Source organism: Typopeltis vanoorti, chromosome 13 (genome assembly GCF_054136105.1).
Source record: "Typopeltis vanoorti isolate ZY-2024b chromosome 13, IOZ_Tvanoo_1.0, whole genome shotgun sequence".
NCBI lineage: Eukaryota > Metazoa > Arthropoda > Arachnida > Uropygi > Thelyphonidae > Typopeltis > Typopeltis vanoorti.
In genome coordinates, this window is record NC_143561.1 from 82,244,935 (window position 1) to 82,260,225 (window position 15,291).

Below are 15,291 nucleotides of genomic sequence, written 5' to 3' on the forward strand. Positions count from 1 at the left end.
GAAATGAATTCAGCTCTCATATCCATCCAATTAGGCATTCTACACTACAGCGCAATGATAAAAAAACATGTTGATCTTGTGGTACACATTGGACTGCTCAAATGACTTTGCAGCTACTTATGTGAATCACGCAACAAAACGTTTTTCTTTTAAGACCGTGCAATGTAAAATGCTAGTATCGTTCATTCTAGCAGCGCTAATTGGTTTTCAAGTCAGTAAAGAATGATTATACCACCTGTATATGACAACTAAGGTACTGCCTCTGGTTCTGCGAGGAATATCAAGATGAAAGATCATCATCGCTGGCAAATATTTTAAAACATAATTCACTTCTGCAAAAGTTTTTTTTTTTCTTTCCTATTGCGCAATAGACTCTAAAAGAGGTGATGTATGACGACAAAGTATACTTAAAAAAAAAAAAAGAGAGAGATTCCGATAAAGTATCTGAGATAGCGAAGGGCGATGGATGTAAGATTCGAGGTGGAGCTGCTTTGAATGACGAATGAAAGAAATCAATTGTACCACTATTAGTGGTCGCTTCACAGATCGAGCATTAAGATTCCGTAGTGACTGTGGTTAAGATTACTGGCTTTTATGCATTAGCAACGATTAATGTACAGAATTAAATTGAAAAATTCGCATTCACTCGAATCCTCAAACAACAAGAGGTGATTAAATGGTGCAATAATTTTAAATGAAACAGGCCACAAGCTTTCAAGAAAAGAACACTTCAAGAGACTGCTATAAACCTAAGGGCCGTGACGTTACTAAAAGATACAGGTAATTCATGCATCAATGAAAGGCACCACGCTTGCATAACGGTGGAAGGTAATCATGCACATACGACACATCTCCAGAATGTTAAGTAGCACTCAATAGGCGGTTCATTACCAAACAGCCTTGCATTAGTGAGTTCTTTGTTGTTAACTTTCTAAACGTACCACCACAATTCGCCTCAGACAAGCACGAGTACTTTGCACAGAAACATTTTTTATATATGCCTAAACCGCCCAAGTTACAAGAGTTTTCCACATTAATGTTGATTACAAACAAACGAATGATATAAAAGATTTTTTTGACAAAAAAAAAAAAATTGACCAACTTAGCATTTCAAAGGTTTTTTTTTTTCCGTACAAGGACAGACGCGATGGGATTCGTGATACCATTTTTATAAGTACGATGTGACGAAAAAGAATCGCAAACAATAAAGAGTATAATTAGTGCCCTTATAATTCATTAGCACACCCAGAGATTTAGTTTGTGCAAGGGGAAAGCCAGCTACTCAATACAGATACAAAAAATGATTTGTTCATGGCCCATTAATCAGGAAAGTTTACAATGGTCGAGAAGAGAAAAAAAAAATCGAAACAAACATTTGTTATAGGCGATTAAAAATCAAACAACAAATACTGCAGATAATTAAGTTTATTTAATATAATCATTTGATATCGCAATAATTTTTATGAAATTCATATATAAAGCCTACTTTTACACATTACAATACAATAATGCAACACAAATTAACAGTACAGGTAATACAGAAATACCAAACTCTTCATATTTCTATTTAAAATTAAGGATATCGCATAATCGACCAGGTTTCGAGGTGGTATAGTATACCAGTTGGATCTTCAGCAGCGGTACCTCTCCGGTACCAAACTGCTACTGAATCTAAATAGTTCTAAGTTAGAGTTCGGATATATTTTTTCAGCATAATCTTAAATTGTGAAATACTATTTAACATTTTTTTTTAAATTTTGAATCAACGCTGCTATATAATTTAGGAAACTAAGTATGCAAAATATCTCTAAATTATTTTTACATGGCAGTAGCACACTAAGTGAAGTGTTTCCTTTATATCACAGAATAACGTTCCGTTTAACTGATATCTAGTCTTTATTTATTCCACTGTATGTATTCTATCGCACTAAAGCGGTATATTTATCTTACTGACTAGTATTACTTGGTTCAACAAAAACGTTTTTGTGAGTTAACTGTGAGCTTTCATGCTACACATTATGGAATCTCATATACGGTGAACAAACACCGATGCCAAACAATATCAACTCAACATGGTTGGCTGAGTGCATTTAAAGGCCAGTTTCTGGGAGTCAGGAGAGTGGGAAAAAATCGTGTTAACTCAAATTGCTGACAACAACATACGGGTTTAGATTAGATGGAATTGAGAACGAAACAACTTTATATAATCAATTCCAAACACGACTCATGTTTGGCAACAAAGTTATGAGATTAATTGCGTATGATCTGTGGCCATTTAGTTTCATTATATGTTTATTTTATTTATATTTATTTTCATTTGCGGATGAAAAATTCTGACACTTTTGTATTAGACTGGCTAAGCAACCATAATTTAAAACGCCCATAAAGGTTCCTCGTGTCCTACACGGAATTCGAATCTGTCTTTTTTTTTTTTTTAATCGAAGGGGTAATATGTTGCTTCACCGTTCCGATTGCACTATTAGTAGAAGGAATCCAAAGATCTACATGAGTAGAAAGAAATCCAAAGATCTACATGAGTAGAAAGAAATCCAAATATTTACACCTTATGCAGGTATAGAGGGGGGAAAAAGCGGCAACTTTGGTACGAACTGCAACAAGCATTGTTAATTAGCATATACCAAACAAATAACACGCCTCTGCCAATGTGGCGATGAACATGCATGCAGTGAACTACAGCTTTCTTTCTGGTTGTTCACTGCGTGTCATAGTGGATAGCTTCCTCTACTCGAGCTTGTCCACCAATACAGGAGTGCCTCAGGGCTCTGTTATATTACCCGCCCTCTATCTACAGCTTTCTTTCTGGTTGTTCACTACGTGTCATAGTGGATAGTTTCCTCTTCTCGAGCTTGTCCTCCAATACAGGAGTGCCTCAGGGCTCTGTTATATCACCCGCCCTCTATCTCCTGTACACAAAAGCCCTACTCCCAATCACAACTAATATAATCCATAGCTTTACTGATGAGCGCGCAATGCTCAGACATTCCAACCTTCAGAATCATCTGCAATCGGTGACTTAAACAATAATCTAGTCACTGTCAATGAGGGTGACCGTCACCAAAATGCAGTCGCCATTTCTTTCTCAAAGGGCTCTCAACTCACTTTCCCTCACCCTCGGTAATACAAAATCACCAAAGGATCAGATCTCTCTGCTCGGACTGACATTTATCTCCGGCCTCTGCTTGCACAAACACAACACATCAACAGCTTTTCCGCTCAAAATGCTATTTTCCAGCTACTGAATTTATACATATTCTGAATCCGCCCCTCCTTAGAATACTGACATGCTTGGGGTGGTTCAACTAAACCTTTTTAAAAATCCCGATGATATCCAGAGGAGAGCAAATGGGCTCATATATGATCCCTCCCGCCGAAATTGGTTTCAATCTCTATCTCACAGACGCATTGTTTCAGTTCTGTCTTTTCTTGAAGATACTTCCATGGTCATTGTTCCACTGAAGTGGCAACATCATTCCTGCACTTTCTGTTAGGCCTATTAAAACAAGAGTAGCAGCTGCCCAACATCACTTTTAAGTAACTGCAAACATACCGAAGTTGCTTCTCCTCCTCTTCTTTCATTAAACTGTGTCCTCTTGAAATGCCTTCCTCACGGAAAAATGTCAATAAACTTTCTCAACCCTTCACTTGTATTCCACACACGGTCATACACTTATATATATATATATATATATATATATATATATATATATATATATATATATATATATATATATATTATATATATATAAACAACAGTCTTGCCCATACTAGAAGTTCCGATTTGGATAGTATTCTATTGGATTGAGATCGGAATTCCATGAAGTGCCAATCAAGTTCCTTCCATATCGCTTACCTCAAACCTGTCTCAATAGCATCTACAGTATGACGCATGTCCTGTCGTGTTCAAAAAGATATGGATTTGTTCTGTAAAACTTCCGCAATGTAGGAAGCATTTATTATCCAAAAGGGTTTGCATAACTATATGCTATGCAACACTTCCAGGCTCTACAAAAGATCTGAATCCATACCAAGAGAAACAGGTCGAGATCATTATGACGCTTCGCACAGAAAACTATGTAGCCACAATGATGCACTCGGGCACAAAGCCTTTAACGGGCATTCGACATACACTCTCGCTCATCCGATCGGAAAAGGCCGTACGAGGCTCGTAGGCGTGGTTGGTTGCTTCATTTCACTCTTTGAACTAGATAAGATAATATTATACCAACATAATATGTATCATTGAATGGCAGAATATGTTTGGCTCATGTGCAGCTATACTCCCGTGGAAACAAAGTCAGTGCAGCTTTCTTTGACCTAGTTGTGTTTTGTTTCAGTCCATATGGTATTCTTTCCTTTAGTTTTTCACCTCAATTATAGTCATAAACAGACGGTAAGGTTCTAGGTCACCTCCTGTCCATTGCAATCTTCTCATATGAATACTGCTGAGAAATTTTCTCCTCTCTAAAACTTATGCGCTTTATTTATTCATTTCTCTGACTCACCTTTTCGTAATAACCCCTCTACAACCACATTTGGAAGAAAAATAAACCATGGCGCAGAAGCATAGCCTCGAAACTAGTATTCTTTTAAAATACTGAACTAGTAAAAATTGAAGACAAATTTCTACACATTCATCCTGAAGACAATTTCCGTTAGAGGGGGTGGGAAAAGAAAGAAAAGTTCAATTAAGTATTACTTTCTTTACCATATACACTAAATAACATTTTACATGGAGCCTACTTTATCTAAACTTTTATTCTTTTTATAATAGTAACTGGTTGCTATTATATAACGACGGATGCGTTATAATAGTAACCAGTTACTATTATAAAGCATCCAAACAGCGTGTTATAGTGTTTGTAGAGAACGCAAGCTCGAACCCAGTTACAGAATTCATTGCTTGCGAATCACAAGGCTATACCTGTCTAAAGTTGAAACAAGCAGAAGGTGACCCGAAACAAGCGTAATGACCTGCAGTGAGTCACTGTTCGATGAAAACCACTTCGCTGCGATATAATAATTGGCACCTGCTATCATTACACCCGCCACACAGTGACGTTTATTTCATCCTCATGGATAAAAGAGTTATGGCTTCTTCTGATAAGAGAAAAATTTCTGCAATTTTTCCCCCAACTAGGTCGTTGTGTATCTCTCAGAAGGACTTATCTCATAATTGCCCAGTTTCCTAGAATTTTCAGATCAATCGCTACAAAGGCTCACAGTCAATTTTCAGATACCAAGTTCCACAGCGATTTGAGCTGGCATGCACGTGATAGTTTTCATATCATATTTAGATAGCATGTGAAATAATGACCGAATATATAAAAAGACTGAAAAAGTGTCCTAGCATTTACCCTTGAGATAGCGTAGGCTGGACACTAAACGTCAATTTATATAAATAAATCAAATTAAAAAAAAAAAAAAAACCCACTTCGGTCTGCCCAATTCTTCAATACAGAGATAATTCTGTGCTTAATCTTACAATTGGGTGGAGATCGATTCAGCTTTCCAAGAAAACAGCAAACGAAATACAACCCATGTTTCATTTTGTGACTAACTTGCTAGTGAGCATTACCTCTCTCTCTCTCTCACTAGTTTTTGGTCATATACTATGAATGGAATAGTTGCGAAGTTCTCAAAAAAAAAAAAAAACAAAAAAAAACACGATTTTTTTCTTTATCTTCATAAATATTTCTACTATTCTTAAAGATAAAACAAGATCAAGAAAAAAATAACTATAAGAAAAGAAACATTAGCTGAAAATATATCTTTTTTTGTTGTTGGTTGTTATACTGGAGGGGAGAAAGGTGAATCTTACATCCCTTTGGTTGGCCAGTTCCACTGCTCAGGCTCCTCACAATTGGAGATTTCGTCCCATAATCCCCTAAATCTAAATTCTGTTTATCAGTTTCTAAATCAAGTTCGAGTTTTTAAGTTTCCTAAGAGGATGAAACTATCTTCAATTATCCCACTGCATTCAAGCCGCTTTCTATGGTGGCCATTGAAATCTCCCACATTTATGATTGCGGCTTCCGATTTGTCTGTCTGGTGGATCTAAATCTCTGACATCTTTATGAAGCTGGATGACTCCCAATTCTGCTGAAAAGCAATTTCACTTCTTATAAATGTTCCTGAGATCACTGACAAGAATGAAATCCAGACCTTTCCAATCAAACAGCATAAGAGTCGCGTCATTTTCCCGAAAGCCTATGAGGGATCTTTCAGATTTGTAAAGAAAAGGATATCATCACTTAGCACGTTTATAATTAATTTCTTAATAAGAATGGGAATGAATGTTTATATGTATATAGACAATACACACACACACACGAAGTATAATATGTACTTCGTAGACACATATATAAAATTCTACTAGAGAAATTAAATGAATAAACTAAAACAAGGAAGATGTGGGGATGGCTGCATGTTTAAAATAAACGTAACCTTATGCTACTTGCATCCCACTCTTCAGTTTGCCAACATCTGCTGAAATACTCGCGAAACACGTGTGCTATTAGCGATCAATACTTTCTGTCCGCTAGGCCATGCCGTTTCGTGCAGTTCAAACGCATGCGTTATTTTTGAACAGTGTCTCTGTGTATTAGCTTGACACGCGGTTGAGGTCGATTCTGACGCCAAGTGTTTACGCAAAACTATTCCTAGTTTTTTACACAACCTGATGCTGAAGAAAACGTCTCTGCATGGAAAGGTTGGCCGGCCAATCTCAACATGTTTTCAGATATGGAAACTGAATACAAAGAAACACCTGCTTTTGGCTACTTTGCATAATCAAATTCCGTGCATTTCTCAACCTCTGCTGGCGCGAACTTCTCCTTACAGTATATTTCGTTTATATCACCCTAATTTCGAGAATTAAATTTAGGAAATGCTACAGACGAGAAAATATGATTTCAATGAATTCATATATATATATATATATATATATATATATATATATATATATATATATATATACAGTATATATGAAAAACCTTTAATGACTAACACCGAGAGATAAAAAGATGACAAGATATATTTAAAAAGATACTACTAGTTTACTAGTTTCGTTGAATAGATCAACATCCTCAGGTATCACAATCAAAGAAGTATATAAAAAATAGATGTTGATCTATTCAACGAAACTAGTAAACTAGTAGTATCTTTTTAAATATATCTTGTCATCTTTTTATCTCTCGGTCTGGTATTGGTCATTAAAGGTTTTTCATAATATTCCAACCGAGTAAAAATGAATTCTGAGTGTGTGTATATATATATATATATACATATATATATATATGGATTCATTCCGATTATATATATAGTCTACGAAATGAATACTATTCATTTATCGGATAATATGGTAGGATTTAATAACTAATATTTCAAAAGTTTCACTACTAAAAAATACATACACCTCAACATTTTGTATAGTTTATCCTGGAGTAATAATCCAAATGAACACTAACAATCTCACGCATACTATTCGGCTCAAATTATGTACTATATGTTGTCACCACTATGCTAAACTAGTGAACGTGAAAAAAACGCATTTTTCACATTAAACGAATATTTATCTGTTAATTACCTATAACTGATGGTCAAAATGTATCCCAATAAGTTAAAAGGAATGCTAAAGTGCTAATAAAGTGGTAAATTCCATTTTTATTTTCCTCTTGAAAAACAGACAAATTCAGATTCGATTGTTTACCATGGTGGCGATGATGTTGAAGACGGAATTCATAATATTACTGCCTGTTCCTTTAACGTTTGCTTGACATTGCATTTTATATATACAGTATATGAATTGCCAAAGGTGTTTACAGGATGGTATACCATAGACGCCGTAGATTCTCTGTTGTTATTCAGAAATTATTTCAAAAAGAAGTTTCCTATCCTTAAAACTAATAGTTTTGTCCAAGCTAACGCTTTCTGTTGCAGTCAGTTATTAAACGAGCACAACTGCAACACAAAACATTAGCTTGGACAACTCAAGAAACCACGCACACACCTTTGTTTCTGATATAGTTACTCTTACAAGCAGCGGATATCCAGTCTCCTAATTTTTATACATTGAAAAGATGTGGCCTTCAACAATCCCGTTATTTCTATATATGGATGCCATTGCGAACAGCAATAATTAAGGCATCTTCTAGAATTTCCATTTTATTCTCAATATCTATAAAGCGCAGTTTTTTTAAGTATGTGGGCTGTAATCTCCCAAGGCCTCTCGAGATCTTTATATGAATTGATCAGATTTCCCGAGAGACATTTGGATGCAAACAGGATATGGAATTTTATAAATTTGTGAGCATCCAGAGTATGTTTTCCATACACAGAGAAGAGTTCTCTACTCCCATTTATTTCAAAATTTTTCACTTTTATTATTTTCAGGTGGAATCTTCATCAAAAAAAATTTTTTAATGGAAATTCCACTTTCATGTTTTACTTAAACATAACAGTTATTCTACAGAGTAGCTAACTTCATACTTTAACGGCAACATACAAACGAGAGATGTCACAAGACCTATTAAATGCGGTTTGTGGGTGGTTTAAGTTGCAGAAAATAACGTATCAGTAAGTTTAGAAGTAGATGGAATGAAAGAAGAAAGTGAGAAGTTGGTTCGATATGCTTGGAGTTGGACTGTGCACGGATGTTGGCTTGTTCTTACATGATTAGAGAAAAGAGGAGGAATGATTGTGACGAGTTCAGTGGAGAAACGTTCATGAAAGTACCTATAAAAATTGCACGATGCAGAGACAGAACACCAATGAGAAAGTGATTAGAGGCAGTCTATGAGAAAAGGGTTACCTATTAAGCAGACTGTTCTGAATACAATTAAGAATTTTTAGGGAGGTTTACGGTGAACTACTCCAATACCGAGTTTTTTTTTGGAAGCTAAAGAGGCCACGGATGTAATATGTTTGAGTCACTATATAGCAGATGTAAAAGTCAGTCCAAGGAAGGAAGGATTGATCTTGAGTGGAAATTGGAAAATTATCAAAAAGTAAGATGGGGTGAAGTAGGATCTTTTTCTTGGGTGATGAGACATGGCTGTGTTTGGATAGCAATGAAGTTATCCCCCCCCACACACACACTTGAGAATGGTGAGGAGATTAGTGTTCAGGACATTGGTTATGGAATAAGCTAGAAGCTTAAATCACTTTACCACGATATTTTTCTAATGAACAAAAGTACTGTCAACAGCAAAACCGAATAGGATCTGAAGTTAGGGAAAGAAGACCATTATGTATAGGAGGAAGAGAGTGGGCGAGAGTACAGAATCCTGTGGCATTCCGTCAATGATAAAAAAATCTGATGAGAAGAAGCCATTTGCCATGACACGCAATGAATGACGAAGGGTAGGAAGAAGACCATAAGATGGTAATTAGCTAGCTGAGAAGACCAAGACACGTCAAATGTTTTGGGAATATCGAGAGTGCCAACCACACGAGTTTCTTTGAATATTTCATGGCCTGTCCAAAGGTGGATAAGATTAGTGATATCTACTGCAGAAGGAGAATGGCGGAATCCATACTGATAATTATGCAAGTTTTCCTAGATATGTAATCTGTGTATCGAATACACGTCTATAAAAAGATTCATATTTAAATAAATATCCCAAAACTTGACCAGAGTGTGTATTTTTTCTAAGAGACGTACAAGAAGTTTATTCAGTACACAAGTTACAAGTCTGGGAGCTCACATAATTGCCAGAATAGATTTCAAAAGCAAAGTGGTGTGTTCATTAATTAACACTATCATTTTTGTTTGTCTATATTGAGACTGTTATGGAGATCACGGAATTCTAGTCCTTACTGAAGGCAAACCGCAGTTTTTAATCCCTAGCTGTAACAATTGATTGGTTAGTACTTGGGAATATGGTAGGCCGCTGGATTGGGTGCCCATGGTGTATATAGTCTTACGAGATTAAGAAATGGCTATGAAAGTATTCTATACGTTTCGGGAATGGGTTTTTGATTGCTCAGGAATACAACGTGATCAAATAAACGAATGATTCAACCAATTTTTGCCAGAGTGTGATTTTATCTACTAAACGGAAAGTAATGTAGCGTTAAATGAATGCATTGACTGCTAGAAATAACCAAGTTTTACAGAAATTCAATTACTATTCTTTTTAACAGTCATTTCGCCATCATTTTTAATAATTTGAAAACAAAGTAAACAAAGCAAAATACTATAGTTATTGAGCTTACCTAACATGATGGACAATAAAATGCTCTGCCTGATCTCCAATGCCTGGTCAATCTTTTAGACGAATCATGGATGTCAAAGTTCGTAAAAAAAAACAAACGGCGATTACTTCAAAATGGAAAGGAACGCTACATATTATTCCGCATTTAAACGAGTATAAATTTCATGGACCCCTTAAAATATATCATTGTAGACTGTTCTTCCTGTGATGACTGCATTAGAAAACATCCGGTAATAGCCTTCATGAACGAAGTTTATATATACGCATATAGTTTATGTTGCTGTTTGCATACTGCTTAGTTCGTTACTTCAGCGAATGAAGAATTTTGCAAGTGTGTACTTATCCGTGACACGTAAGCGTAATCTCGCATCAGATACTTCGAACAAATAATGTTTACCTACAAATGTAATAGGTTTTTGTCTAAAAGAATCGAATTATAGTGCTCTATTTTCGATTACTTTTCTCAGATTATGCGTGTTGTTATTTTTACAAAATAAGGACGCTTTCTCTTCGGATATTTTTCACATTTAAAATAACAAATGAGCAAGTCGCTTAAAGATTGCTTTCAAAAGAACAAACAAAAAAAGCAGCATTATTATCACTAATTTTACTGCCCTGTTATATATTTTATGTCATCTCACTCTACAAATCTTTGTACTTTTTAGCCTTTAACCTTCTTAGCGTAGGTGGGCTAAGGTATTTTTTCCCTATATTTTTATTCATTTTATATTTGTTTATTTGTTTTTTATATAGTTCAGTGACTCTGTTCTAGAGACTAAACATGGACCCTTTTAAGCCTTCAGAGGCCATCAATAAGCCGACCTGATATTGTCTCATATCGGGCGATGAAATTCACCATCCATCTAAAGATAATCACAAACCACCCACGCCCATGGTGGGATTAAAACGCACACCCTGTTGGTTGGACACCTAATAAACCTAACCACCTGGCCAATCAAACCGGTATTTCCACCCCCCACCCCCAAAGTTGTTTTCAATAATAAAACAAAAATTGACAGAATTAGTATTGCTTATGGTAACCTATATTAGTATTACAAACAGCAATACATTAAATTACGGTCAACTTATTATTTTAAAATTATAGCAGGCTTATACACATCAAGAGTGTAAAAATCACTCAGTGGCATAAGAGTGTCAAGTATAAAACATATCATATCATTTGTATTTGAATGTTCAGCTAATCGTGGGAGAAGCAAGCATTTAAATCGGACAATTTATGAAAAAATCCCTCCAAGAAACAATAAAAAGAATAACAAGAAACAGAAGAAAAACATTTTTTTTTTTCAAAAAGCAACTCCTCTTTTTAGATAATAATAATAATAATAACTCATTATTATTATTATCATTATAAGACTATCAAATTAAGTTAATCCGATAGTCTGATTTTCAATGGAGATCGATATTTGGATCGGACTGTTGAGATTACGCCAAGTAACAGATTTTGAACACATTCTCAGGGCGTCTGTTTTTGTCGAGGGAAGGAACTTGCATTTTATTTCCAGGAAAAAAAAAATCATTGCAGATGATACCAATAGCTCATCACAAGTTCCTCGTGTGCTGTATGGGATTAGAACCCATGTCATGCCAACTAAAAGACACAGTGCTTCTGACTACACCAAAGAGACGCATTTTTGGGATTCTAAATAAAATTGTCAAACTATTTCGTTTTGGTTGAAATCAGACAATTTCAACATTATGCAAAATGATAGCAAATTATACGTTACCGCATAATGCATCATTGTACACTTAGCCATAACTCCAAGTTGTAAACGGGACAAAAAAACATTAACAAATCAAATCTGATTTAAAGGGACAAACACAGAAAACCAGTCGGGATTTCTGAACTCCTGACAAGGCTATAAGCACAACTAGAATCTGCACTTCCACCTCTCACGCACTCAGATGATACCGATGTAACACAATTAGAGGAGACAACTGTGTTACCGATGTAACACAGTCGTCTCTTCTAATTCATATATATACAAAGGGCCAAGGCAGATCGCCTTCCATTCTCTGATCTCTCGCGTGAAAGGCATCAGAAAAATCCTTAAACAGCTCGGATACAAGTCTCCTCGTACAGATGGCATTCCTCATCTGTAATTATTGTCAAAATTTACGCTCTTGAATAACAATCATACTATACCGCCTGACAAGCTGCTTGTCAGGCGTTACTATATCGTCATACTTGCCCCGTATCTACCTAAAAACATATCTATATCTGGTGACGAAACGTGGTGTTTTGAGTATCAGCCCGAAACAAAGTGCCAGAGTGGAGACCACCAGAAGAGGGACATCCGAAAAAAAAAAAGTCGTTTGGAGAAGTCAAAAGTAAAGACAATGCTGATTTGTTTCTACGATTCCAAGGGCATTATCCACAAAGAATTCGTTCCGCCTGCCCAAACGGTCAATGGCGAGTTTTATCTCGAAGTTTTGAAGCGATTGATAGTGAGAATTCGTCGCGTACGGCATGAATATCGTGATGCAGGCAGCTGGTCACTTTTGCACGATAATGCACCATCTCATCGTTCGAACATTGTGAGACAGTTTTTGAGCAAAAACCAAGTTTGTGTGTTGGATCACTCGCCGTATTCACCTGATTTAGCACCCTGTGACTTCTTTCTCGTCCCCCGACTTCATTTGCCGATGAAAGGAAAGCGATACGACACCACTGAAAACGTTCAAGCGACAGTAACCACGACCCTCAACAGTATCCAAAAAAAAACTCATTTAACGAATTAACTGACCATGCCAAACGCTGTATCGAAGCTGAAGGAGAATATATTGATTGAAATAAATGATTTGAATAATTATTATAATTGACCTGTGTTTGATTTTCTATCAAAAGTTCGGTTTCTTTTTGGACAGAAGGTGTACATTCAAGCCCAATCAATGGCTTGGATATACACGTATTGGTTATATCATCTTCTTGACCTCATTTGGATCTCCTCGTTGTCATCATCTAAGTTGGCTGCAGCAATTTAGAGTGAGTGACATATGGAATATGTCCAGACAAACATCTCCCCACTCACAAAAAAAAAAAAAAAAAACTATGTACGACAAAACGTGAAACAGAATTGGCATTTCATAAATAAACCTGACGATTAAATCGAACCTATTCTTCTGCTTTTTTTTTCTTTTTAACTCGTCAACTAAAAATTTCCACTCATGGACGAGTTAAAAATAAATAAATACTACAAGCAGTGAACAGCTCTCCATTGTGTAACAGTGCCACTGCAGTTATACTGTACGAGTACAATGGACTGATTACGAGATTGATGCATTTTATAAGTATTACAAACAAGTCTACAGCAGTCAATAAATAGATTAGTTGTTGAAGGGTGGATTACTAGTCTAAGAGGCATCTCCATGCATTAAGCCAGTGTTTCTCAACTTTTCTGATTTCGACCAACAATACCCTGACGGGAATGAGGTAGCAGAATACTAGGGACGACTCAGCAACAAAGGTGGAATAAGCTCATATCACCTCGCCCCCTTTCAAAGACAGTTTTGAACCCCGATGGGAGCTGATAAGAATAGATATACTTTGATCTTAGCCAAAAGGCCAAGAAGTGTATATGTTCTTATCAGCTTAATATCTAATTGGGGGCTGAAGATTAATCTGATTTTGGAATGCAGCGAAGTGCTTGGGACTTGTTACATTTTAGCTAGAGTTGTCCTGATGTACTGTCTCTAGGATGCAAGAAACAACACCAAGTAGCTTTATTGTATCCTTAAATACAATGCAGAAACAGAGTCTATGTACTATATATAACGAAAATTAGTGTAAATTTGAATGAAAATAACCCTATATGATGACCCCTCCCCCGCTCAGAAACTGTATTGCATACACATAAGTAAAGCGAAGTTTTTTTTTTTTTTTTGCTAAACACAGCAGCCTAAATACAATACGATTTTTGTAAAGGAAAATTTAAGTAAATATATATTTAAATACTTGAAATCAGAATTATTTGAGATTTTCCATAGCATTAAGATAGTTAACAGATCATAGTTTCACGAATAAATTTTAATCGAAAACATTCAAACTAGAACGCGGTATATATTTAAAATTTTGTAAAACTGCTCCCTTTCGACTTGGAAAAGACATAACATACAGTCCAGCGAGTTCCTGCTCGAAGAACACAGGATATAACCACAGCCAGCGTGAACATATTAAAAGCTACGAGATATGCCCAGACAAAATACCGGTATTTCAAAACAGAAACGGTAAATAATATACAGTTGATCTGCATTTCAGCAAGTGTTTTTTTCCTGTTGTTGAGAATAAGTGACCAAGTTTTTTCAAAAGTTCTTATCAGTAACTGATGTGAATAGCCATTGTGACGTTTTTGGTTACTGACACCTCTTTGGACACTTTTAAACACGTAAATAAAACAATTACAGCAAGGTAGGTATAGTAAAAAATAGTTGACATACAGCGCTGTAAATACTTAATCATCACTCGATTTTTGCGTCTCTTACACCTCACTTCACATAAAAATTGAATCAGTGTATGCTGTTTCGCTTCAATATTCAGGATTTATAATATCCTATGGGAGGAAAGACTTGTATTCGCACCTAGCGTAGAAGCTTATGAGGACTTTTCAACTGAAGGTGAGTTATCCAGGTTCACACGAACTTGGTAAGAGTTTTTCCTCCAGGAAAGTCGGGATTTTCATCTCACAAAATAGATAATTGCTTTTATTTTGTAGCCATTTTAAGAGAAATAATGCATTGGCTCCATAGCATTAGTTGCAATAATTCCGAATAACCAAGATTCCAAAATCATTTCCGAAAAGAAATAACCATGCCAACTTCCCCCAATTTAACTCATATTTAGCTAACAAAGCTGAGACGAATCATGTCTTAATCAGTTATTTTCTTAATCTCCAAACGGTTATCGCTAACACCATATCATATTTACTGTCATTGTTAATATATGCAGTATGTTTCTTACACGTGCAACACATCTAAATGTTGATATCGTGAGTGTAACGTTTGCAGATTTGTGCCATGTATTATAACATCCGCTGCTTTT

General features: G+C 35.8%; 1 protein-coding gene across 1 annotated transcript in view; it reads right to left on the reverse strand.

Moving 5' to 3' along the window:
* The window catches only part of LOC150100317 (centaurin-gamma-1A-like), a 418,649-nt gene extending 408,282 nt beyond the window's left edge, over positions 1-10,367 (reverse strand). The window contains exon 1 of the mRNA XM_090402635.1: positions 10,237-10,367. Coding sequence (XP_090258761.1) covers positions 10,237-10,243 — 7 coding nt within the window. The 5' untranslated portion in view covers positions 10,244-10,367. The remainder of the gene's footprint in view (positions 1-10,236) is intronic.
* Positions 10,368-15,291: the final 4,924 nt, after the last annotated feature.